At 36.0% G+C, this 27111-nt stretch overlaps 1 protein-coding gene across 1 annotated transcript in view; it reads left to right on the top strand.

Annotated features, from left to right (window-relative positions):
* PREX2 (phosphatidylinositol-3,4,5-trisphosphate dependent Rac exchange factor 2) overlaps positions 1 to 27111 on the top strand; it is a 169581-nt gene that overhangs the window by 34126 nt on the left and 108344 nt on the right. Inside the window, exons 2-8 of the mRNA XM_021555585.2 lie at positions 9919 to 9990; positions 10066 to 10188; positions 12077 to 12181; positions 14881 to 14982; positions 16708 to 16869; positions 23977 to 24110; positions 26133 to 26236. Coding sequence (XP_021411260.2) covers positions 9919 to 9990; positions 10066 to 10188; positions 12077 to 12181; positions 14881 to 14982; positions 16708 to 16869; positions 23977 to 24110; positions 26133 to 26236 — 802 coding nt within the window. The remainder of the gene's footprint in view (positions 1 to 9918; positions 9991 to 10065; positions 10189 to 12076; positions 12182 to 14880; positions 14983 to 16707; positions 16870 to 23976; positions 24111 to 26132; positions 26237 to 27111) is intronic.

The raw sequence follows: 27111 nt of genomic DNA, 5'->3' as shown, positions 1-27111 counted from the left end.
GGAACACATGCTTTACAGACAGGGCAGTGTGTTGTGCAATTGTGCTGGGAACCCATCAAAGCCAAAGACAGGCCATAAACCTAAATAAGACAAAAAATGAGCCTGTGCTTGAATAGCAAAAGGAGAAAAGAAAGGACCAGTGAGAGAAGGATAGTCTGTGAATGAGCGAGGATTATTTCTTCCTAGCATGCATGTGGAATCCTGGTCCATATTTCTTGAAATTAGGAATCTATTTGACAGTAAGACAATCCAGCTAATGTGAATAAATTCAAATGGTGCGGCTTTGCACCAACAGCTCTATTTTGGATGTTAAGAAGCTTCATTTAGTTTTAAAATCATGTACGCAGTGATAATTTTATCCTTCAAGATATGGAACCTCTTTGATGGATGTAAATGGTGATTAGCATGTAAATATCCTGTGATATAATGTGCAGCAGATGTGTAGATATTTGCTTTATGTATAGTATAAAGGAAAAAGAGCAATTTTTTTATCATCTACTCCTTTTAATAGTTATCAAACCAATAAAGAAATAAAAGATGAACTATCCTTAAAATTTGCACAGGTAAAGTATCCAATGAATCAAATACAGGCTAAAAAAAATATTATTAATTATTGCTTTTTCATTGAAATTGGTTCAAAACCATATAGGCAGATGAAAATTCATAAGACGAGCTCAGGGTAGGGAATAAAGACCTATAAAAATCTTATTTTTGTATGAAGCTGTGTGTAAAATAATGAAAATTTTTACATTATTGTATTCTTTTTGTAATGGAGTTAAGACAACTAACATTGGCATCTAATTTTCAGAAATAAGTAGTTTTCACCTTTATTTATTTTATTATTTGTATAATAAATAAAAGTTTTGATTCAAATTGAAAAACATTAAATACTTATAACTGCGGTGTTTATTAAATGATGATTGCATGAACTGAGGCATTGTTGCATATGAGTCTATGCAAATGCAGACCTGTTTGAATGGTAGGTAATAGGAATTATCCAAGACATGTTGTAGGGAAGCGTTCTGATTACTACTGATTGGGAAAGAACTTAAATGAGATGTTTCAGCTTTTTTCTGTGATGAGGAGTGAGCACTTTCTAGAAGTTCTATACTCACTACAGTGAGTACAGAACTACAGCCCTGCAGGCTTTGCAAAGAATTGAAATTGGGAAGAAAACTGATGTTTCATATTCTTCCTTCCTTCGTGTTTTTTTGGCACATGTGTGCAAATGCAGATGGCAGCCAGAATTGGCAATGAACAGTGTTTGAGAGTATATTTTATTTATACAACCCTGAAAATAAAAATTTTAGCTCTCTCAAGCATTCTAATTTCTAATCTAGCCATATTAAAAATTAAAGAACTTCATAATTAAGGGCTGTACATTCCAATATCAGAATAAAGTGTTGTGTTGAAAACTGAGCATGTAAAAAGGGGTTGGTGGGCTTCCATTATGATTGCTTGTCAATATTTTCAAGATTTCTCAGTTTATAGGTACAAATGTTTATTTGTTTGTTTTTTTAATAAGCTGCATTAATCATGAAGGACTAAATAATTTGTTTTCATTGGTGCTGAGTCAACTTTCCTCCCTTATTCAGGTGCAATAGGAATTAATACTTAAATTTAAATTCTGAAAGTGGAGGTGTAAAATGTTATTTCAGGTTTCCTCCTCATAATAAGTGATAAAGATCATGGCTTTCTTAATTCTCGTGGATATTTCTGAGTCAGTAAAGACTGGCACTGGTCTTCACACATGTTAATGGACTTTAAAAGGATATAGGAGATGTACAGAGGATGACTTTCTTGTAATATTTTTGAGATTTCAAACTACTATTTCTCAAATTGAATCAGAAAATCTAAATAATTCTTTTGAACATTTCATTTTTGACAAATGTGTTTCTCATCTTGTCCTCTTGTGTATTTCTCATCTTTTACACTTCCTGAAATTACTGATTTGCTTAAAGAAATAAAATTTGATATGTAGAATTAAAGAGTTGTCTCAAAATTATTCTAGGAGAGTTGAATTCTTCCTAATAATTCTTCCTACTAAAAAATAATTTAGGAAAATCCTAATTTTGCAAGTAAAAATTGAGTAAAAGTTCAAGATTTTTTTTCCCAAATTGAACAGAATAAGATATACTTGCATAAAAGAAGCAGAAACTGTAGTATGAAGTATAAAGGTTTCAAACACACAAATTCTTTTCTAATTATGGTTGCAATATAACAGGAACATACTGTTTCTTCCAGATGTACACTTGTTCTGAGGTTTCCTAGATTGCTGTTTTGGTTTGCTAGTAGTGGACACAGCTGAATTCACTGGGATTTCCTAACAAGAACCTAGTGTTCTATAAATTCAGGAAACAGCTGACTTTTATGAGGTAAGCTGTAATTGTAGACATAATTTTTTCCCATTTTTTTCAACTTGACCAATACAAGATCAGTTATATGATTAGCAGTACATTATTCAGTTCATGACATACACCATCAGGACTATAGGATGCATTGCCACAGGGAATTCCACATACATGTGAATGTTTTTTAGTACAGAATATCTCTTTAGTAAAAAAAAAAATCTTCAGAATGTAATTAAGAGGAATCTTGGCATGCTGGAAGCATTTTGTTTATTGATATGGATGCCTCTTGTTTGGTCAGTTTGTTGCAATCCCAACAGACTGTTCAGAAATTCACAGGGGTCAGGGCAAGCACTTTTTTTTGCCTTCCAGAAGCTCTCTTGGTGTTTGGAGTGTAACCTGTTTGTATTTTTAATGGGATAAAGGCTTGGTTAGCAGCAACCCATGTTACATAAAACTGCCTTCTGCTTATCTTGTAGGTGGGGGCACATCACATATGCCAGTATGTGGCCTTTTACTAAAGCTCTGGTAAACCTATATGTTAATTAAGCAAAAAATTTAGGTGATCTTGTAGACATTTGCTGTATGTGGCATCAGATCACAGGAGCATGTGTGAGCCAGCCAGATATCCAGCTTCTGATTTGGTGAGATTTGGAATGATCTCAGCTGCAAGCATGCGAGTACCTCCATCGTTACTCATCAACCAAACTTCTGTTAACCAGCAAGATCTCAGCAAGTCCTCAGAAGAGCAGGTTCTCAAAATGAGGATACTAGATATCCTTATTTTAGTAGCAGGATTCTTGACATCTGTGAAGAAAAGGACTGGCCCAGGAAAAGGTTGTACTAAATCTTTTTGAGAATGGCTTCAGTGCAAGGAAGAGGGTGGAGACATCGGACATCCTGCCTGGCTGTGTGGAACTGGACTTTAACTATAAATCTCTTACTTTCATCTGCAATGGAGCTGAAAGGAAGGAAGAGATCAAAAGCGAAAGCTCAGGTGATTTTAGAGGTGGGGAACATGAGTTTAGGGGGCACTTCCTCATCAAAGAAGGGAACTGATTTAAAAGTCTCACAGGGCATGAAAGAACAATATGTCCAGTAAAAATCTGAAAAATATCATCAGTGACCACAAAATGCAGAAAAGGTGATTGAGGGTTGAAGGATGAGGAAAACCCTTAGAAGTTTTCTGATATGGTAGGGGAAAAAAAAATACATAATGGAGAATGGGTTGATTATCCCAAAATGTGTCATCATATTAATAATGTATGAGAATATTATGAAGATGCATCTTTTTTCAAAGCATTAATTTCTTTATTTGTATGTGTACTTATGAATTCATGTTTACTTTAAGTTAGGGATGCTCTTTCAGACAGACTGCTGCCCCTTAGGATCGGATGAATGGAGAAGTGGTTTGTTTGGTAGGTTGTGAAAAGAAATCATTGCTAGAACAGAAAACATTGCAGATGTTGCCCATCTATTCCCTCTGCACTTACAGGCATTGGAATATGATGCCAGCTTTGAAAGTAGCTCTAGGTACAGCAGGGAGAATGAATGTATCTGACCTTGGCTGATGCTCTCACTGCTGGTTGTGATTCATCCAGTCCTGCAGGCAAGATGGGAGAAACAGGTGGTGCCTCAGCTGGTGAATCACTGGAGAGAGAAGAAGAGTCTTTTGTTCAGTAGCAGAAGCCAGCCTGAGCAGCTACTGCCACTGCTGCTGGCACAGGTTAATGGGAAGAGGAGGGTAGGAACACAGTGTTTGCCACAGCTGCTACTTCTGCTGGAGTCTTCTCTATTGATTTTTGTGTTTTTCCTCCGTGGTGAAATCAAACAAAAGTGCTGCAACAAAACTGGCTTGGTGTTCTTCTGGGACTTGGAATCTGATGTGCATTAATTATAGTGTGCAAAACTGCTGTGCTAAATACTACCTCAATGCCTGTGAACTGAATTGCGCTAGTCAGCTATGATAAAGAGCAGGTTTTTTCCCCAAGTATAGATCTTCATATTTTCTCTAGGATTATTTGGAATACTGTAAAAAGGCCAAAATATTTTCCATCATCCAGATACCTATAGTTGCACTAAGAATGTAAAGAGAGAACACAGAAACAAATATTTTGTATTTGTGTTTCTAAATTTGTGAAGATGAGGTTATTATCATAGACACAGAAAAGTTGTATAAAAATATAAACATTTCCTTACAGTGGTTCCCTTTACAAGATTTTGTCTTTGGTGCTGTACAAAATAAAATTGTATTCATTTTTAATGTCCATAGAAGATAGCTTTGTTCAGAAGGCTTTATGATAGGTTGGGCACTTCACTTGGTTTTCTTAAAATGAAAATGTGCATGAAATTACCTTATTAAAAATACATATGTTTTTTGCAGCTCACCTTGGTTTTGTTTGTGGCAGTGTAGATTTAAAAGTAGAAACACTGTTAAAAGAATTCTGAGGGGAAAAAAGTAACTATTTAATTTTATTTTTTCAGATAAAACCCAATATTTATTTATAGGCTTAGTCTAAAGTAGGATTATTACTTTCAGAAAGATAGTTACAAATATTTTGTGATCCAGGAGCTTTGACATAATTTCTGGACTTTTTATCTGTAAAGAAGGTGAAAACTCTTGTGCAGAAGACACACTCTGGGAGTCTTCTGCAGGCAGATTTCTTTGTTTTTCCTGATTTCATTCCAGATGTCAGAGAAGTCATTTGTGCTGTTGGCAGCTCCCTGTGCTGTCTGTAGCAGTGGTAGGTTTTTGTTTTGGTTTTTTTTTCAACAAAACACAGAGCAACCATCAAGGAAAAAACCCCGCCAAACAACAAACAATGCAACTCTTATTTTGATAAGACCAGAAGTAAAAATCCCCATAACAGGAACCCAGTGTGTGTTCTCTATAAAAAAATGCTGCTTCACAAAATGGCAGCTGATCAGCAGACAGGCAAAAAAATTAGTGTTTACTTGTCATAATGAACAAATTCTTTTATAATTCTTTGAATTTGGATTTTCAGTGCTTTATGGTTTAATTTTCGTGCCCATTGCTTTCTGTATTGTGTTACTGCAATGCCAGGCAAAGGGTAAAAGAATTGGATGAGGGAATAATACAGAAAGTATGTAACAGTCTGCAGGTAAGATGAACAAAGTGTGTAATCAGCTTCATTGCTATTATTAGTATGGAATCATCTCCAAATGATTCTTTACCACATTTCTCAAAGGTAGAGGGGAATTACTCTTCTCTACACCACTATGGTACAGGGACCCTGAGTCACAGCCAAAAATAGAGGCATTTTTATGTTCACAATAGGACCTGAATGTAGTCAGAGAACTTTAGCATTAAATGTTATCTTATCTATTTCCTATGTAGTTGCTCCCCTATTCCAAAGGACTTAGTTAGACCCGCATGATTTAGTCTGCAAGTTTGTCAGACTTGTAAAGATCATAAAACTTCTTACCATGTGACTCTCCATATTTGGAATTCTATTGGCATTTTGGGATATTTCTTCTCCAAAGCCGATATGCACTGATCATGCAGATGCCATTTTGTGTTAATGAAATTTTTGGAAGGATGCTTTAGAAAGTTTACATTTGCATGCCAAGCTTTGTGGAGGCAGGAGTTGTGGCAGTCTGAGTGACTCAACAATATTCCTAGAGTGGCACTGCTTTCCATAAACAGTTCTAAAAACTAACAAACAAAAACAAAACAAAACTGGGTGTTGTTTTTTTTTTTTTAATGTGGTAATAAGCATCCTCCTTTATATTTGCTTTTCATCTGGTCTTTGAAATTTAGATTGCTATTTATGGTACCTAGCCAAGTTGCTGCTCTGAAATGTTGTATGGAGATCTCTTAAAAGAGGAATCACTTATAGTCTGTCTGGCAGAGAGTGCCAGGAATAACTGTTTGCTGTGCTGCAGGGTTGAATCCCTATACTATAGCAAGGTGGATAGAATGCTGGTGGCACAAGGTGAAAATCTAGAGAACTACATTCTATTTTATACCATATGTCTTTGCTGTTATTTGAGAAAATTAAGAACTGAAAGGAGGCTAAGGGATACTCTAAAATCTGTTTGAAAAATTTTGAGAAAGTTGAGGATCCCTGTCTATGTGATATTGGGATTCTGGAGTACACAGAGATATTTGTTATTCACTGTATTTGATGTAGTGCTATGAAATTTCTACACTAATGTAGATGAATATTGAAGCAAACTCAGAAAGATGTAACACACATTCCAGCAAACACAGATGAGACATATTTACTGACATGTATGTTTGATGAAATTGTATTAGGTTTGAATTGATTTTTCACTTTGGTGATTTTTGTTGGTTTTTTGCTTTTTTGGAAGCATGGGAATCATGTATGACAACTGATTCCTACAGCTGTTTGGTCAGTCCAGAAACAGGATCTATCCTTGCAGTTAGTGATTGCTTTGTTCCTTCACATTCAATATGTGGTGCTCAGTAATGAGTGTGGACTTGGACTCTCATACTTGAAGTAATGGTAAAAGTTTTAGATGGAGCTCAGTGCTATTTCAGAGAAGTTCCTGACTTCTTTGGTTTTTTATTTTTTGTTTTTATGTGTCCATTTCTTTAGTGAATTGTAAATTGGCTGAGATGTCCATTCTACTTTTATATTTTTTACAGGTATGTTTTTTTCTATGGTTAATTAAGACTTATGCAGTAGGTTTTCAAAAGCTTATATAATTATTTCTTTCCATTAACTGAAGAACTGACAGATCCTGAGTAGTTTCTGTCCATCCTTATGTATTTTCCTTTTAAAATCTGTAATTTCTGTGCTGGGGTCCTCCTCACAGTTGTGTCTGCAAATTACCTGCTTTTTCTCTGTCTACTAATTTTTGCAGAAATGTTTATGGCTGTTCTTGGTTGATGCTTAAATAATTCTGGAGATTTTTTTGAGTAGTCAGCCCTCTCTGAGACCTGTGTGTTTATATGAGTTCAAAGACATTTGTCTTTTCATAGTTGCAATGCTGGATTGAGGTTATTTTACACTGCCAAAAAAGCAATTACTTCTCCTTCCTCCTGCCTGATGATTGCTGTCCATTCTTACTTTCAAAGTACTAGTGGAGAGGTGTTATATGTGTGGAGTCTGTGGTGTCTCTGTGCTCCAGGAAGGGAGCTGATAAGGGTATTTATGTCCTTTAAACCTGGGTTTCATCAATGCATTGTATTCACTCCACAACGGGTGAAGTCCGCCAGGGATCAGCCTTGGAGTTAGACACATCCATTCCTACCTGTGCTCCCCTGAATACTCTTAACACTACACTTCTAGGAAATGTGAATTATTCCAATTATTTTGCAATATGTGCAGTTTGTAGAACTTCATATAAGTGCTTGAAAAATTCAAATTGTCACATGCATTGATTTTTGAGACATGACATAATGATTTTTTTCAGGAAGCAAATCTGCACTGATAGGGAGAACAGTGGAGTGCTGAGCAGACTGGTCTAGGGGAAGGTGTCCCTGCCCACGGCAGGGGGATTGCGACTAGATGGTTTTTAAGGTCCCTTCCAACCCATAGGCTTTTCTATGATTCCATGATACTGGGAACAGGAGGCAAATCTTAAGGAAAAAAACCTCATGACTACATGGAGGCCTGATGACTACACTTACTCCTGCAGAATGACTACAGCAGAGTATCACAGAGGCTTATAAGAAGTTGCAGGAAGGGACTGAAGTTGTCCCAGGGCTCTCTACCTTAATTAGTGATTTGTGCCTGGGCTCTGCAAAAGTTTAGATTTTCCTGGATTTATTTTCTGATAACCTCTGCAGATGTGATGTCTGGGCCAGTGCGCTTGGACAACTGTTTATTGCAGCGGATATATTCTCTTCTTGACCTCATGACTCCCATCTAGTGTCTTGAATCACTTGGGAATAAATAATGCCTCAGCTCTCAGTTCTTCTCAGTTTCACCATCAGCCAACCTAACATTCACCTTCCTTCACAGTTACAGGAAATGAAGATATTCTTAGATAACATAAGTGCAGATGAGCAGTATGTTTGGTCTGTGGGGAAATAATATGAACAGAGAAAAATTACAGATAGTAAAAATAGATGTGAGTTTCAGAGGTAGTTTTTATAATTATTTTGTCCTCTTTGATTCTAAAGCATATTTAATGATGTTGCATGGTTTAGTGAAAACTTCCAAAATTTAACTAAGAGTCATGCAGGCTTTCACTCTTTGTGGGATTGGTTGTATAGATAATGCATGCAGCAAATTTGCCATAACCCCTGGGGATAGTCTTAGCAAGGAATGATGTAAAAGGCTGTCGTCCACCATCAGTTAACTGCTGCAAATGAGTTAATGGCATTATTAAAAAGAAAGCACAAATAGTCAGGAAAAAGACGGGTTTAATGAACTAGAAAATCTACATTGTTGTACAGAATGATAGGAAACATACAGTGTGCTGGCAGCATTCCAAACTTAATTCAGTTTATGTCCTGGATAACTAGATTTGATTCTTCAGTAATAAAAATGTGTAACGCCAGTTACATAGTCCTCTTCAGCAGAGAAAGGAGCATTGCTTGGGAATGAAAATGTTTAAGTCCCAGCAGAGGGCAAAAAGGGCTGCTGTGACTGCTATCTTTCCACACAGGGGTTATTTATTGCCTCTTTTATGGAATTTGCACCACGCCAGAATTTAGATGAGCTCATGTACAGTGTACAATGCACAGTGGCTCGGAGCTAAGTGTTATGAAAGACATGACATTTCTGCACTCATGGTGCCAGGTTTTAATGACTGAAGAATATGCATGTCTGTGTGAAGAATTATCAATGTAAGATTTTAGTCTACAGTTTGTAGATACTTTTTAGGACATACCAGTATCTTTGTAATGAATTAATAAAAATCAATTCTGCTCTTTGTACTTGAGATATTTATTTCTTTAGGAATTGCTTACTGTGCACATCTACTTTTTGTATCCAGTTCTTGAATGTAAAATAAAAGAAAACTTGCAATTTTGGTATTTCATTTATAGTATTAGTAACATCTAATTTGATCACTGGGGATTACGTTCTTGGGGAGGGAAGAAGGAAAAGTTTTCAGTAAGCAAAACCAGATGCAGCTGACTGTTGTTTAAGCCAATTTACTTTACAATAAGTTTGATTATTAATATGTCTGAAATCTGACTTTTGGTTGCTATGGTTAAACTTACATTACATAATAGTATCTCCTGATTAGTTTAATTTGGAAATTAGCATCTTATTTTGGCTTTTCTTGTACTCAATTTGTAAAGCAATAGAGTGAGATTTTGAAAATGAATACATTTTTCTCTTGCTTGATTGCAATATGAGTGCAGGATGGAAGTGGTACTTCAGAGAATGTTCAGTTTCTCAGCTTCATTAATATTTTACTCTTTAACACCATGTAGATAGGTCTTTCTATCATGTTAGAATAACAGGACTACTAAATGATTTATAAATAAAGATCTTGTTTTAGATTCTGAATAATGTTTTGATGTGGCTCTATATCCAGTTTGGGAAACAAATTAAAGCATAACATGCCAGAAGTTGTTCAAGTCTTCCTGAAATAACTTTTTCCTTATTTGTCTTGTTTCATGCAGGCTTTTCTTCACCGAATGATCCAATGTGCTGCAGCCAAAGTGGATAAAAATGTCACAGAAGAAACAGTTAAGGTTAGTCTCCTAATTGCATTTTTTCTTCTGTTTTGTATCTGATGTTTCACTTATGTATGTTTTATTATTTTGCAGATGTTGTTTTCAAATATTGAAGATATTCTTGCAGTTCACAAAAACTTCCTGTCCCTTGTGGAGGATTGTTTACAGCCAGAACCTAATGCACAGCATGAAGTTGGAACCTGTTTTCTGAATTATGTATGCTATCTTTTATTTCAGCCTTTTTTCCACATCTTTCTTTTATTTTTTGCCTTTATTAATGATGATGTCTGTTATGATGTCATGATGATAAGTGTACATAGTCATGAAGCCTAAATATGACCTGATTGTGTAATGAAGAGTACTTTGAAGTTTATCTCTTGGTTACTGTCATGTCCAAAAAAAAGAAAAAAAAAAGACATGGGAGGACATTGAAGAAAGAACATATTAAATTACACTTCTGGTGTTTCATAATTTTTATATTCACCAGATCAGCTCAGGCTGAAAAACTGAGCCCTGCAACTTGGGCAAAGCTGTTCCTGTGTGTTAGATGGAGGTACAAGGTTACATGAACAAGAGTAGTACTATCTTTTTATTCCCACTTAGTGCTATGCAGAAATGTGACTATTTAGTAAATAATTGTATATACTGGATCAAATGCCTCCATGGTTCTGGACTGTGAAGATATTTGATTTCCAGCAACTGCAGTACCTCCACAAGTGTGTTTGTATGTACTATTTCTATTGGTTTCTAGGAGTATTATTTTTCCTGTTGGAGCAAAACAAGGATGTTACTGTTACAGAGCTTTGCAAAATGAAGACAAATTAGTTTGCTTTCAGTTGTAGACCTAACAAAAAGTCCAGGTTTCATTGTTATCTCTGGTTAGAGTCCCATTTGTTTGTTAAGTATTTAATTATTCATTGTGGCAGGAGAAATCTATTAATGGTTAGTGGAAACAATTTTACAGAAGCTGAGTAACATCAGTTTTTAGCTCTGCAGAAAAATAGATCATATTTGAAAATAAGTGTTAGCAGACAAATTGGGTAATAATGTCAACAAATTAACCACTCATTTTGTGTTTTCTACATGTATATTTATATCGTGTGTGTTTGTGGTAGTTCAAGCTCTGAAATATTTCAGCAAAACATTATGAAGTTCATTGAGGACAAATGTAAGGGCTTGCATCTGGGAAAACATAATCCAGGAGTGCAGCACAGGCTGGGATCTACCCAACTGGAGCTCAGCTCTGTGGAAGAGGACCTCAAGGTCCTGGTGGATCACCATCTCAACATGAGTGAATAGTGTGCTGCTGTGACAAAAAAGTTAAAGCCAAGACCATGCAACAGTAAGGGCAACACCAGCAGAGATAAAGAAATCATTTTCACTGTCTGCGCAGTGCTTGTTAGGCCACAGCTGGAATTCTGTGTTTAGTTGTGGTCTCTGCTGTACAAAAGAGATGTGGACAATCTGGACAGATTTAAGAGAAGGGCCACAAGAATGATCATGGGAAGTATCCCATGTGGCTGCCTGAGAGAACTGACTTGAGAAAAGAAGGCTTAAAAGAGATTTTATCACTATGTTTCAGTATTCAAAATGTGGCTACAAAGATGGAGACTTCCATTTTACAGAATCACATGGATAGTAGGAGGGCTGATGGGTACAAGTTTCTCCTGGGGAAATTTCAGCTGGATACCGAGAAAAAAATTTCACAGTGAGAACAATCAGCCATTGGAATAATCTCCCCAGGGAAGTGGTGGATTTGTCAATATTGGACACATTTGAGATTCCACTGGACAGGGTTCTGGGCCATCTTGTCTAGACCATGCTCTTGCCAAGAAAGGTTGGACCAGATGATCCTTGAGGTCCATTTCAACCTTGTTGTCTATTAGTCTGTGTTTGAAATTCCCAACTGGTGCTTCCAGACTGTTCATAATTTGAGGCTAGACCTCAAATAATAAATGTATGAAGAAGAACTGACTTTCTAGAATGAAGGCAATATTAGCTATGCAGCTTTGCAAAGGGTTCATTCCATGTTTTGTTAATTAAAAAAAAAAAATCAAAATGACAAGTGAAAAACAATGTCTTTTTTTGTTTCTTTTTGTTTCAGAAAGAGAAATTCCGCATCTATGATGAGTACTGCAGTAACCACGAGAAGGCACAGAAAGTTCTTCTTGACCTGAACAAAATAAGAACAGTGCGGACGTTTCTTTTGGTAAATAAACTTGAACTGGTGTTCTAAATTCATATTTTTTGATGGGCCAGTGAATCATTAGCACTGTCACCCTCACCATGGAGCAAGTACAAGCACACCTGCAAGTGGTTAGCAGACAGTTTTAGCTGGGGGTGGTATTTCCAGAGGAAGGGGGTGGTTAAATCGTATTTTCACTGCTGTTCTTGGATCTGTGGATAATACAGAATTAGGCAGTGTGCCTTGAACATACTGGCCAGGAGACAAGGGTGTGAATCTCTAGAAAGGACAAAGAATAGGATAAAATAGATGAGGAGGGATAGGCAAAGGAATTACAGAAAGGAGCTGGAGAACTCAGCAGAACTTCTGAAAGGGAGGTCCACATTCTGGTACTGTAGCCAACACTGTTGCAGACAGAAAAATCTTTTGTTATGGATCATAGAGTAGCCATTCTAATCTTAGATGCTGCCTTAATCCAAGGTGAAAGAAACAGCTCCAATAAAAATCTTTAATTTTATAAGACAAGTAAAGAGGGGTTTGAAAATACTAAGTGTGATAGTCCTCATGGTTTTGCAACAGCAAAACCATTATCCATGTAAATATTGGGTTTGCTAATAGTTGACTTTATTTGTTAAAAGCAGGATTCAGTATAGAATAATTTTTGTGTTTCTTCCATGGTGCCCTGTGATAAAAAGGTCAGTTTTGAAATGAGTAGCGTACTATATTGGAACTAAAATACTTGAGGAAGTGTCCATGGATATACTATCAAATTTTGGAGTGAACAGATTTGATCATTGTGTTTTGGAACTGGAGAGCAAATGACCCTATCAGCAAAGCATCACAGATATGTTTGAGGAAAAAAGATTCGGCCAATGCTGACAGTATCACAAGTCTTTAATTAATTTTATTAATTATTGTTAGCATGGAGTAGGGTTTCACTACTGCTGTTGACAGAGTTCTTGGTGAAGTCCTATGGCAACTCACTGATGCTTTGAAAGATATCAGATCTGTCTCCCCAGCTGCACTTACTTACAGCCATGTTAATGAGCAGTGTAGGAATTTCCTTATTGTGGGAGATACTGTGTGACATGAGGCACCATCTGCCTTTTTGCTAAGAATCTCTTACAAGAAATGGTTATTCACAGTTAAAAACTGCTTCAAAGTTGTCCTATTTTTCCTCAGTGGTTGACACAGTATTTTTCACTTTGTCCCAGACTGGGGAGCTTCATACATGCGGTTCTTGTATTGGGAGCAGCATGGCCAATCTCAAGAAGAAAGGGTGAATGCTGACTACAGAGGCAAAAAGCAAAATACTCTGGAAAAAAGATTAAAAAGAGCTTGTTTTGTGACAAAGGAAGCCAAGTGTGCCACTGTGGCAGTTCATGGTGTGTCAGTTTTAGGTGCTCCAGGTCTTTCTCATGCAGAGGTCTTTCTCATCTGGTTTGGGTTCCTCATAGATTAGGGCATGATCTGAAAGCACAGTCAACTCATCACAACTCATTAGAGTTGTGGTTATCTATAAATTACTGGGAGCTAAAACCAGAACTTTTGAGGCTTTGAGTATAGAGGCAGTTGTAATAACTATAGTCTGCATTGCCATTATCTTACTTGGTCTTTATCAGTAAAGCTTTTGTGTTTGGAAGTGAAATTCTTTAGGCCAAAGCATCCTTTAGGATAAGACAGAAGCTGGTTAAGCATGAGTACAAAGCAGAGACTTAAGAGTGAGCGTGGAGATCCCCTAGCAGCACTGGTTTGTACGATAGGTGTGTTGGATGGCCACCCAGTTGTGCAGCCTCTGTTACATCAGCAATGTGTCTGCATCCAGATCCATGGCCTATGTCGACATCTCATTCTGGCTGTCTTAAACTGCTTTTGTTTAGCGTCCTCAGTTTAGACAACTTGTTCTTTGAGGCTGAGATTATCTCATGCTATTGCATCACAATTCCTTCTGATCTCTCCATAAAATAATTGTTGTCATTACTTTAGGTCTTTATGTACTTACACTTTAATTCCAGCAATTCCAAATATTTGCTGTGATGTTCTTTGTATGTTTTCTTATCCTCAGAAGCCCTTATTCTTTTCTCTCTCTTAGCTGCTTTTATTGGGTACTTCCACCCACTGTTTAATTTACTCTCTGCTTCCATAATCAGATGTCTTGTTGAAACTTTTTAATAGCCTTTTGCCCGTGACTTCTGCATGTTTTGTTCATTGCACATCAGATTTAAGTATAGAAACATGAAAACAGAGCATGTTTTTTTCAAGGTGTGTATTAGGATGGCCATGTTCAACATTTAAACCCTCTTTGATACTACCTAATACTGCAAACACTTTTTAGAAATAATAGCTACAGTGGTCACCCTGAAATATTTTTATTTTTTTTGTTGAAGTCTGAAAGCATATTTTGAGGTTTTTTTTTTTTTTTTACTGTCTTTTAATTTGAAACTTCAAGAAAAATTCCTCTTCATCAGACTCGATGAAGAAAGTACTAAGGCAAGAGGCCTGCAGTCTGCCTTTTTGACCTCCTTGTCATGTGTGATAGCCTGTGCATGAGTTCAAGCCTGTACTTCTGACAGTCTTGCAAACCTCCCTCCTTATATATATATATATATTTACACAGTTTGTGTATACTTTAGCCAAACACTGCTGTATACCTATGCCCTTGTCTTTATTTCTGGTAATTTGCTTGGGATTTTTCAATAATTTGTGAACTGTTCTCACTCCAGAACTGCATGCTCCTTGGAGGACGCAAGAACACAGATGTACCCCTGGAGGGATATCTAGTGACACCAATACAGAGAATATGCAAGTATCCCCTTCTTTTGAAGGTACTCACAAGATTTTTATTGAGGACTTTATACTTCCTGTATAAAACTGGTTGCTAAGCATGTTTCCTAACTCCAGGAACAATCTTTCTATGCAGTGAATTATCTCTTTATTAAGATATTGGACCCAGTCTTGCTCCCTTTAAAGCTGGTGGCCAGTCTTCTGACATTAGTATTAAAAGAACTGTGGAGTTTGGCTGGATCAAGATGATTAGCTCTGTTCTGCTTGTAATTCTAAGATTCCCTCTCTATTGCTGGACAGAAGAGCCATTTGGGAGAATTAATGAGACTAATTTCAGTTGAGTTCAATCATGCCCTTGCTTAAAATGCTTGGGATAGCAGTTTGTTGGTGACATACTTTGATGATGCTAATTTACCATCAACAAACTGAAAATGAAAAATGTTAATGGATTTTTTTCACAAGAAAAACTGTGAAGTAACAGTAAGGTGCTGTAAATGGTTTTATGTACAATTATTTGTTTATTCTTATCATATTGTGACAACTTAAATCAATGAAAAATATTAATGTGGTGAAAAATATTAGATAGTCATACCTCTGAATTTGTAATTTACCATGTTAGGAAATAAAATACAAGAAAGTTAGTATTTTAAACAAATCATGCTTAACAAATTAAGATCTTGTATTTCTTATAGTTCCAAACTCTGAGAGAAAAAACAGAGCAGATTCTACTCTAAAAGCTACCTGAAAAATGACTATTAGACAGTATTTTTCACAATGCATGTGTGAGTTTTGATGTGCAAAATTGCCAGTTGTGATGCATATCACATAAAAAAATCTAGTAAGAAACAGGTTAGAATAAAAAAGTTTTTAAAACAGATAAAAAATATAATCATTACAATGAGGTGTGAGTCATCCAAGAGAGCTGTGGCTTTACAGTTCCCTTGGTCTATTTTGAAATTATTTTTCTGTTCTATTTTTGAAAAGCATACAGATAAAACAGGGGAAAATGACTAATGAATTACTCTAGAGCAATGAAATGAATATATTAAGAAAATTTAAATATAGGGTGTGGTGACAGTGGGGTTAGGGCTTTGCTGAAGGCTGTTCTCAGTCAGCCCAGCTGAAAATGGGGAGTTGGTAGTTTGAGGTGGAAAATGTCAAACAAATGCTGGTGGCTCCACTTCTGCTTATCAGCATGGTTGCCAGCACATCTGAAATCAGTGAGTCACCTAAGCTATTGTTCACTGCTTTGCTGCATTGCATGAGGTTAAACAATAGTGTGGAGCTAAAGGAATGTGTTTTCTGCCCTGAGTTGCAGGAAAGGCAGGTGTTAATTCTGACATGACTGAACTACTGGTTTTTAAAGCATTGTTATCCTTGCTCTTGAACAGTTGTATCCTGCAGAACTTAAAAAACAAACAAACAGACCCAAACTCCAAAGCTGAAGATGGAGAAATGTTGGAGGAGAAAGTAGCTGAAATGCAAAATTATTCCTAAATCATGATAATTATTCATTCTTAATGATTAGTTACTCTTTGAGTTTTAGTGTCCTACTAGGACCATTTTAGAGATCAAAGGCTGCTTTCTTTCTTTATTTTATTTTATTTTGTTTTATTTATTTTATTTTATTTTATTTTATTTTATTTTATTTTATTTTATTTTATTTTATTTTATTTTATTTTATTTTATTTTATTTTATTTTATTTTATTTTTCTTATTTTATTTTATTTTTTCCTTTTCTCCCTCCTTTTTCTATGTCTAAATAGGAATTACTGAAGCGGACTCCAAGGAAGCACAGTGACTATGCGGCCCTAATGGAAGCTCTCCAGGCCATGAAAGCTGTCTGTTCCAACATAAATGAGGCCAAGAGACAAATGGAAAAATTAGAATTTTTGGAAGAATGGCAGTCTCACGTTGAAGGATGGGAGGTACTGTCATTACTGTCATAAGATTTGTTGCTTTCTATGTTGAGGAGGGAGTGACAGTTTTCCACAAGTACATGTTGCACTGTTTTTGTGATCCCGAGGTTCTGTCAAGTCCACAGTTCTGTGAAGTCACAGCTTTTGAGATCTACTCAGTAAGTTAAGTTGTCCACCACTGAGCAATGCTGTTGGAAATAGCAGACTTTGAGGAAGCATGGTTGTTTAGCATTTATATTAACACATATCTCTACACACAGACACATTTATAAATCCTAATTTAAATGCTGATTTTATTTTACTGCTGTCTATACTGGCCTAGCAGCACTTTGGTTGAAAAATAGTTTGTTTATTGTTTATTATTGGTTAAACATGGAACCTTTAAGTTTTTGTCAGCTTGTTGGTAGTCTCTTAATATTGGCTGAGCTAAAGTAATTTAAACATATTCAATGGAATCTGTGTGAGATTTGTGGGACTTTTTAATGGTTTGCAAATGGAAGAACTTTAGTGCTCCAACCAAGATTTGTAAAGTAACCATAGACCTGGTTCTGAGTTAGAATTTTAAGTAGTAACCAGAAGAGCCACCCTTTCCTCAAGAAAACGAGATCAAGTAGTTGTAGCACCCAAAACTTTCTTTTGAATTATTCTGAGCACTATTATTAGTTCATAAGGAAAGACAGGTGCAGATAAGAGTGTATCTTTAAATTCCCTTGGTTGTTTTGTATTGATATCTGAGCTGACTGCACTGGGATGGAAGGCAAACACAAATGAAGTTTCAATGAAAGAAATATAAAGCAAACAGTGTAATCATATTCAAAACTGACTTAAAAGACCAAGAGGCAGATTTCAACATGGAAGTGTTGTCCTTTGCTTTTTTGAATACTTTGCTTGAATATGCTACTTCTCTTCCTGAGAAAGCTGCTTAAGAACTGGAGGAAGAGGTTTTATCTCTTTAAGCTTTGTGGAAGGCTTGCAGACTGGGAGATGTAGCAAGAAAAATGTGTTTGTTGCACATTAGTTTGGTACTGGAGAATCTCAGTCTATATAGTGGGAAATTTCCTTTGTGTGGTGCCTAGGAAAGGAAGGGTTAGGGATGCGGATGGGACACAGATGGGACATTGGAGCAAAGAAAGCCTCAAGGCAGACCTGTCTGAACTTTTACTGAGAGAGTTCCTCACAAAGTCTGACAAATAACAATTAGAACATTGACTAGAAAAGACAACTTTTAATTATATATTTATAATAGGTAAAACAGCAGAAATAAATAGTTTGTGCACAGCTCTGTTCCCTCCCTACACCTCCTGATTTTAGTGTACCTGCTGTTTCTTGAACTTCGCTGTGCCTAAGGATGTGCTCTGGTTCTGCAGTAGTGGATTTAGCTTTCCCCTGTCATCCAGAAGGATTCAGCAGAACAAGCCACTGTCTGAAAGGAGCATAGATCTGAACAAAGACCCCCCCCCGAAATACTACTCATGATACCACATAATTATTTCCTGTATGCTCCTGATCAGTGGACTTTTGTAAACCTTTAGTTTGTTGTTAATTGAGTAGTGTAGGAAGACTTGATTCATTGTAAATGTGGATTAAGTGACTAATTTTACTTTAATCAAAATCCCTCACGTTTCTTCAGTGCATTTTATGATTTGAAATGTTTTACTTCAGGTATTTTTTTCCTTCTGTAGAGGCATTTTCCAGAACTACTTTTCCATTTCTGGCAAATCATCTCATGCTGGATTTCAGTGCACTGTAATATTTTAGTACAGGATGGTCACTATGAATATACCACTAAAATTCACTGCACATCGTGAGAAGGAATTTTAGCAAGTAAAAAAGTGATAGAATTGCTGATCCATATTCAGACAAAACTTTCTGCACTTATTAACTATCTGAAAAAAAATTCAAAACAAATGCCATTTTATTGGTTGTAGCATTTTGAAAAAGAGAGGATTAATATAAAGTTAAATTCTAAATGTTCGAATTGAGAGGAGGTCTAGTTGCTGTCACTTAACAGCTCCTTCTTTAGACTCAGTGAAAAAGTGTTTCTTCATGTAATTAGCTTGAAGTTGCTAGCATCAGCAGTAACTTGGGAAGGTTAGTGTATCTGAACATTTAAATGTTTATTTGGTAACCTCATGATAGGAGCAATAGCAAGTTAAGTGCTCAAAACTTTATGGCAAGGAAATTAGCTAAATAATCCTTATTGTCTATCACCACTTTATTCCAACCATTATTTTTAACTTTTCAATTAAATTTTCTACTGCACTACAGTGATTAAAAGTCTTCTACTTGCTTCCAGTGTCTGCATCATAGATATTTGTCAAATCCTTCTTAATGAACACACTCAAGTATAAAGTTACGGTATTATTAACTCAATGCATTGTTAGTCATATAAGTTGTTTAAGAATCTACTGTTCTCAAACCTCTATCCCTGAACAGGGAATCCACTTCCTGCAGGAAGTTTCTTCTGGTAGGAAATATGGTTACTATTGGAAGTGTGTTAATGAGCAAAAGTAACAATAAAGAAGGAATGGTAACAATATGAGCATAAGCTTTTGAAACAGACTTATTCTCCCTGTGCTCAGTATGTATTCTCTCCTCTGTAACAAAGTAATTTCTACCAGTCATGGTGGGGTTTTTTTTGTGTTTTTTTTGTTTGTTTGTTTGTTTTGGTTTTTGTTTTATTTTTTCCACCTCCCCTCTTCCTAGATTTCATTTTAGAATTTTACCTGTGCTTGAACTCTGAAAGAGTGCTGTTGTCTTAAAATAGGACAACAGTTTCCAGTAGAGTTATGCAGTGTTTATTGTATTTTAGCTGATCGGGTTTGATATCATATGGCAACCACAGGGTGCACAATCTGGCAAAATTGCCTTGATCTTAAGATGTGCATCTTTTTCATACATAGTATAAGGTTAGTCCTTGAAATGGTCAGAATTCCAGAGCATGTATATGAGCTAACAGTATTTTGATGGATTCCCAACAACTACAAAAAACGTTCCTGAATGCAATGTTTGAGAGTGGATTTAATTAAATAAACATCTGGTTTTCTGCAATGCTGAAAATAAAGAGGCAAACTTGTTGGAGATTTCCTTCCAGAAGGAAATGCTTAGCACATTGCTTGGCCCCAACTAGAAGGAAGGGGAAAAAAAATAAAGACTATTTTTAGAATCTGATCAAAGCATGACTCGAATTCCTGTACTTAATTGTCATAAAATGAAGCTTGTGTTTATTATGATAAAAATACAGATTCATGGAAAAAATGGAACATCTGTTTCAAGAAAGATGATTTTGACTATAATGACTTTCTCACTTTATTTCCTAAGTGGTTTAATTTATTGGCCTGAATTCAGAACTTATGTAGGTGGCTATCTCAGTTGAAGAATGGCTCAGCAGCTCAAGGAGTCTCTCAGTAAAATTAACTTGGATGTTTCAGTGAGAGAAGAAAAAATAAAATTGTTGCATTTGTTGTAAGCTGGAAGCTGAACAACCCAATATGAGTCATAGGTCAACTTAGTGACAATAGCATGGGGTATTCTGTTCCTCTCCATTCCAAATATTATTCATTGATGTGATTCCATATCATCAAGTAATATTTTACCTGAGATCTAGTCTCTCTTCTTCCAGTCCTTTTATTTTTTGATACGGTCATGGTAGCCCAGATTTCAGACCTCTCACCTGAGCTGCTTCCTGAGTCAGAATAATAAGTGTCTGACTGACAACCAAAGGTTATCAGAAGCCAGTTATACTTAAATAGCCTGCAGACTCCAAGATTTTATGGGTTTTTCATTTCCCTACCAGCTATCCTCAAAGAGCACAGAGTATTTAGTTGGGGTGCTACCTACAGAAGAGGATTGCTGTACAGTCTTTAGTGACCCAGTAGAACAGATGGAGGTAAAATTAGTCTAGATTCACAGTATAAGCTTGCTTTGCAGGTTGGATTTTTCCCTCAGCTGAATTATTTATATGATTTGTTGGAAGATCATTAAAATAGGTTTGTTTCTACAATACATGGCATTTGCAAATTGACAGATTACAAAAACACTGGTTTCACTGAAAATAGCCCATGATCTACTTGCAGGTACTTTAAATATAGAGAAGCATGGATAGCATAGTAGTAGTGATTTTACATTTAGGCTGAGCAACTTTTTAATTTCATCTTACAAGCACTGAGTTTAAATGTCCATTAAAACTTCAAAATAGCAAATTGCTTTTCAAATTCAAGTTGCTCATATTGGAAATGCCTGTGGTCGTTTCAGTGCAAACACTTAATGAAAACACATTTGTGTCAGGAGGTTTTGGTAATACTTGTTCCAAATATATTGTAGGTAGTGTAGTTCAGTTTTAGCTGTGCAGCAGAAAGTCTCACCTGCTTCTGGGGTGAGGATGACCCCCTCATATTTTACTGCAGCCTTGACCCTTCCCCCATGAGACAGCTTGGTGCTGATAAGTGAATTGTCCTACTGGGCTGGTTATCAACTGTAGCTTTGTGTTCCTGTTGAGAACTCTTGGGAGAGTTAAGGTGTAGTTCCATCCTTTATGAAAACTTGTTGTGGTTGTCAGCCCTTTGGATTGCATGGTAGATATGGCAGTGCCTGTGTGTGCTCTATGCTTCATCCTTCCTCAGGCATGGTTTTCATCTCTAAGGGATGTGGTGGAGAGCAACGTAGAAGCAGCAGTGCTTTCATGTAGTATGCCCTTCCATTTTTCTCCATGCCCACCCAAAGTCTAGGAACAGGCAAATCCTAAGTATTACATAGGCAGGGGAGTGACAGGGGATTTTTCTGCACTAGCCATGTTAAGTAGGACACGAAGATGTGACTCCTGATCCTGTTTTCTTATTCCCTTGGACTTCAGCAAATAAAACAGCCCTAACAAAATTCACTGACCTGTGATCACACCAGCATGGGTTGTGATCTTGCCAGAAAGTATCTGAGAAGTAACATTAACACTGTTCAGTCTTTGGATGAAATACCTCAGAGGGAAAAAAAGTATCTCTAGAACCTTGTTTTCGTCACCTAGCAGTATATTTTACAAAGGGAAGAAAATTAGGAGGATAATAAAGTGTAGTAATGTGGGACAGACAACCCTCACTGCCATACAGTCACGTTAAACTTGAATCATGAATGAGGCAATTGTAAATAAGTCAGGTAGCTTGAACTATAGATACTTAAAATATGTATTAAATGTGTTATTTTATGACAAGATGCTGGCACAGTAGCAGATCTTGCTAGAACTGTTGGGAAAAGATTGTGTTTTTCTATACTGAAAACTAAATTCTTCAATAAGAAAAGAAAAAAAAATTTGTAAAATCTTTTCCATGAAAAAAATCCCATCATTTTTTAGAAAGCTGAAACTTCTTGTACAATTTTGAAGCCTTAAGCTGATATTTTTTAGCTTCCTTACAAAAAACTACTATTTTTCTGCCAAGTTGAAGTTTTGTGAAAAAACAAACCTCTTTAGAAAGTATCCAACCTTTTAAAATGCAAATTGTTAATAAGTAAAGCAAATAATAATAATAAGCAAATTTGAAACACAGAATAAGATATTGTTTACTCTTTAATACACAAAAACAATGAAATAGAATGGAAAAAAGTGACCTGTTTTTCTGTAATTATAGTCAACAAGCATTACACACAGCCCTAATTTATGCCTAATTTATATCACTGAGTGTGTTTTAAAATGTTTCAGTGCTTGATTTTGAATAAAACTGTAAAATTAGCATGCTGGTACTGATGCTGTGTTAGGAAGGGAAATATGCTGGAGTGGCTATAGGTGACATTCATCTCTGGCTTGTTTGAGCACTTGATCCTGAATGGAAGCAGTAGTGGTTAGTTAATACAGATCCTGGAGTGGCTTTGCTTAGAGACCAGGATTGTGCTCCAGTGTGGGGTTGTGCAATCTCACTTATCTCTGTAAACAGACTGCATTCTCCTTAGGACAGTCTGAGCTATTGCTCAATGTTCACAGCTGTGACATACAAAGGATGGACAGTAGGATGAAGAACTGTGAGAACAGAATGCATAATCACTTCTTGGCTCTTAATTGAATCCATTTTTCTTTGTACTACTGTGGTTAGATCAAGAAGAGGAAGTAACTGCAGCTATCACATGCCTAAACCATTCAGAACATGTGAAGATGACAGAAGGGTCCTGGCTTTTGCAGGTTTTCCAAGCTGGCTTTGGCACACTCAAGTCAGGAAACTCTTCAAACTCTGGGTGTATGCTTGATGCAGCCAACACAATAGATAATAAAATTATCAATAGGATTGCATGTCTGGATGGACATGCACATGGACAGCAGCTCTGTCCCACAGGAGCATTCCCCAACAGAGCATGATTTTTCAGACTAGAAAAATGTACCTCAGAATTCAAGGTAGGCTTGCTTGAGAGGTAAATTTCTCTTTGCAAGACATAGAAGTACCATGATTTTTTCATATAAGTTGTTTTGGAAAATATTTTCCTTTCTTAAAGTTGCTTCTCTTTGATTTTATTAAAATACCTGATGACCTTTTCACATGAATGATCTGTCTTGAGGCAAAAATGAGGCATGGGGAAGTTTAATCCCAAACATCTAAACCTTACCAAAATTCTGATGTCTTTGGAGTAGGTTAGAAGGAAGTGTATTAGACAGTCCTAGCTGTACATGCCACTCTTGGCTTTGCCCAAGTTTTATATCTTGTTGGTTTTTAATTTTTGTTTCTGTACTTAGCCTAATCTAGTGTAGAAGCATGCACCCTTAGTGGTGCTCAAGTCCCAGGTTGCTTCAGCTTCCAATTACATCATGGCATAGATTATGTCTTGTAAAGCCCAATTTTCAGACATTATGGAATAAAGTTACTGAGGATATGAGTTATTAGATAAAGTTGACCTGATTTTCAGGAGAGATCTTTGCATAAAAGTAATATAATTTAGAAACTTTTTGTTATAAAACTGTATCTATTCACAAAGCTAGTGTCAAACATCCTTACAGATTACTGCATAATTACAATGCAATAAATTACCATGACTTCTTTCCAGAGAATTTTTATACTTGTGATTTTGTATAAGAAACGTTTCCTTAGTTGAGGCAAAGTACTTCAGTTCTCACTAAAAGAGTAATCTCTTTCCACTCAATTTTAGGGGTCCAACATCACAGACACATGTACAGAAATGCTGCGAAGTGGACTACTACTGAAAATTTCAGCAGGAAATATCCAAGAGAGGATATTTTTTCTTTTTGATAATCTTCTGGTCTACTGCAAAAAAAAGCACAGGTAAATGATTACTTTCAAGAATAATGTGTTTTTCTCACAATAGAGCTAATCATGAGTATGTTGTTCTGTAAGAACCGCAGCATAAAAGTTATCATCTTTATAAGAAACTTATCAAAGAGAATTATTAATTATTAATTCAAACAACTGGAAAAAATTATATGGATGCATAATCCTAGTGGTGAAGTGTCGGGGAAAAGAATCTGTTTTGTCAGCCTTCTACAGCAGGTTATATGTGATGGTCTCACTCTCTTCTAGGCAGTGTAAACAGTCTCAATTTTTCATTCAAACAGATTAGTATTGTAGCCTGTGGAATAAAATAAGTCTCTACAGATTTAAGTTTGATGCCTTATATTTGTAATCGGGGAAAACAGCCAGAAAGCTGCTGCTTGCTGCATTCCAAAGAGCAATCTCTTAGTTCAGCAGCAAGCTTCTGTAGATAATGTTGTGAGAAATAAGGGTTCTCCTATGTACGTATATTTCTCTTGATGCTCAAATTTGTCTCTTTAATCCAGAAGTTGTTTTAGAGTAGCCACTAAATACATGTTACTGGATAGATATTTGAGAGATTCCTGGATACATGATACATCTTCTTCTAAAATTTCTGATATTTGTTGTAGTTTATTGTCCAGCAATTACAAATAAGTTGTTGGTTACATAGTATCTTTTCAGCTGTCCTCCACTAATTTGCATAATTTTGTAGCCCTATTCTCGTTAAAATGCACTATTGGATGAAAATCTCAAAATGCATGAAAGGTTGTCTGTGGTTTTTTAGTTACGAATAATCATGTCACTGGCTGGTACCATGGTGGCATCTCTGCAGATATAGGACTAAATAAATTTAGAATATAATTTCAAAATTTAAGATGAGAAATTAATTGATTATTTCCAGCAAGAAACTTAAAATATTGATTGGCAAGTATGTAAAGAGAGAAATTGTATTTTGGTAATTTTACAAAAATTGCCTTGCCTTTATGGTATGAGATATTTAATGTAATTTTTAACCATCCTTTTGTGGCAGATTTGTGTAAACATGGAATGCTATATTTGGGTTTACAGTTTTAAACTCAGTAGAGATATTGGAGTCACTCACTTTGGAAAGAAAAAACACGTGCTACTGAAACTTTATTCTGGTTTTGCTTTTATACTTTTTTGTATTTTTAATGTATTACTCAATTTTTGAATAATAAATTTATGGTGTAGTAGGGTTACTCATAAGACAGTAATAATGTAATGATTGAGAGGCAGGTAATTTTATGAAAATTAGTACCTCTTTGGAATGAATAAAGGTCAAAATTCAGGAGATCCTTAACTCTTAGGAGCTGACCTTTATTTGATATACACTATTAATTATCATCATAGGCAAAAATTGATAGACAATAATCCCTGCCTTAACTGAGGTGTGAAAAGCTGTCTAGAACTGGGGTTCTCCAAAGGCAGTGGCTTCACTGGGAACAATAACAGCAATGCAAAGTGCTTTGGAACATAATGCAGTGAAACTGCCACAAACTTCAGCAATCCTTAATCACAATTCTTGGTTAACCCTTACATTAGGAAGGAAAGATGTCTTCATCCTTCCCTACATAAATCCCACTTATGGTGCTAACATACATAGGTCAAGATTTCTATCCAAAGATGTTCTCATTTAATTATTTTCAGTCACACTACTCCCATGCTGAATTTTTAGACTAATGGGGAGACCAGATCAGCTGGGAAGAAAGGCTCTCCTTTTTTTGTCTTTGATGGCAGACAACAGCATATAGGTACCCAAGTGTTGGAGCAGAGCTTTTACAGAGTGAGACTTTCCTGATGAGCTCTCATTCAGGCAGGAATTTGCAGCTGACTCTTACCAGCCATAGCATCTTTGCATTTCCCTCAGCAGCATCCCATTCAGCATCCCATTCCACAACTCAATTGCACAGGTATTAAGGTGTTGTGGTCTCTAAATCTGCGTGTACAGGTAGCAGTGTAGAAACATAGAAGAAGGGAGTGAATGGTGTGCTCTTCTGTGCTTTCTTTTTTCAGGAGATTGAAGAACAGCAAAGCATCTACAGATGGCCACCGTTACCTTTTCCGGGGCAGAATAAACACAGAAGTGATGGAAGTGGAGAACGTAGATGATGGAACAGGTGAGTATATTTGTGTGGCTCATTTCCAGAGCCATCTTTTGAGGTGGTGAAATCAAATGCAGCTTCATGATTTCTTTTAGAATGGAGGATGCTCCTTATATTTAGAAGGAAAGAGGAAGATGCTGTTTTAAAAGCACTGTCTGTTAATATCAAAATTCTGCTTCTGTGACACATCATTGCTTTCATCCATTATGAGTTGGGCAGCCATAGATGAGTATTTTATCTGTACATGAACAAAGTAATAAAATAAGGTGACATTTATTGCTTAGCTGAAATTACATATTTAACCTCACTTTACAGCATTCCAGCACTCTTAAAGAACTTATCCATAGGTACATGGTATATTTATAACAGCAAGTGGAAAACCTACCTCTGTTGGGATGAAACATTATAAATGCTGAAATTATAACATAAGGAAGGATTTTTAAAAACATCTTTAGGGATATAATCCATAAGATTATTTAAAATCTTCCTGACATATATTAGCAAAGTGGAAACCCAAAGTATTCCTAGACATGTCAATTTTGTTTTGGAAACTTGAGTTTAACCTTTAAGCTTAACAATAATTACTTTTTCCTGCAATTAAAATATTTTGGGTTTTTTTAATGTAAAGCTAAAAAAGTGATGTATGAAACTTGCAGTGGCATTGCAAATATGTAAGTCTGGCAGGAATTCCTGTGAGTTATGTATTGCTTCTCCTGATATTTTAAAAGTGTTTGGTTTGTCCTCTACTATGGATTTCAAGCATTTCTCAATGTAATTTTGTTCTAGAATTGAGTATTAAGAACAATGAATTTACTTCTAAGTAAACTTCACAGGAATTGAATATTTCTTTAAAATTTGTTTTTAATGTATTCCTGGGTTCCTTGTCTTCA

Source organism: Lonchura striata, chromosome 1 (assembly GCF_046129695.1).
Source record: "Lonchura striata isolate bLonStr1 chromosome 1, bLonStr1.mat, whole genome shotgun sequence".
Classification (NCBI taxonomy): domain Eukaryota; kingdom Metazoa; phylum Chordata; class Aves; order Passeriformes; family Estrildidae; genus Lonchura; species Lonchura striata.
The sequence above is the reverse complement of the archived record's forward strand: the minus strand, read 5'-3'. Positions and strand labels throughout refer to the sequence as shown.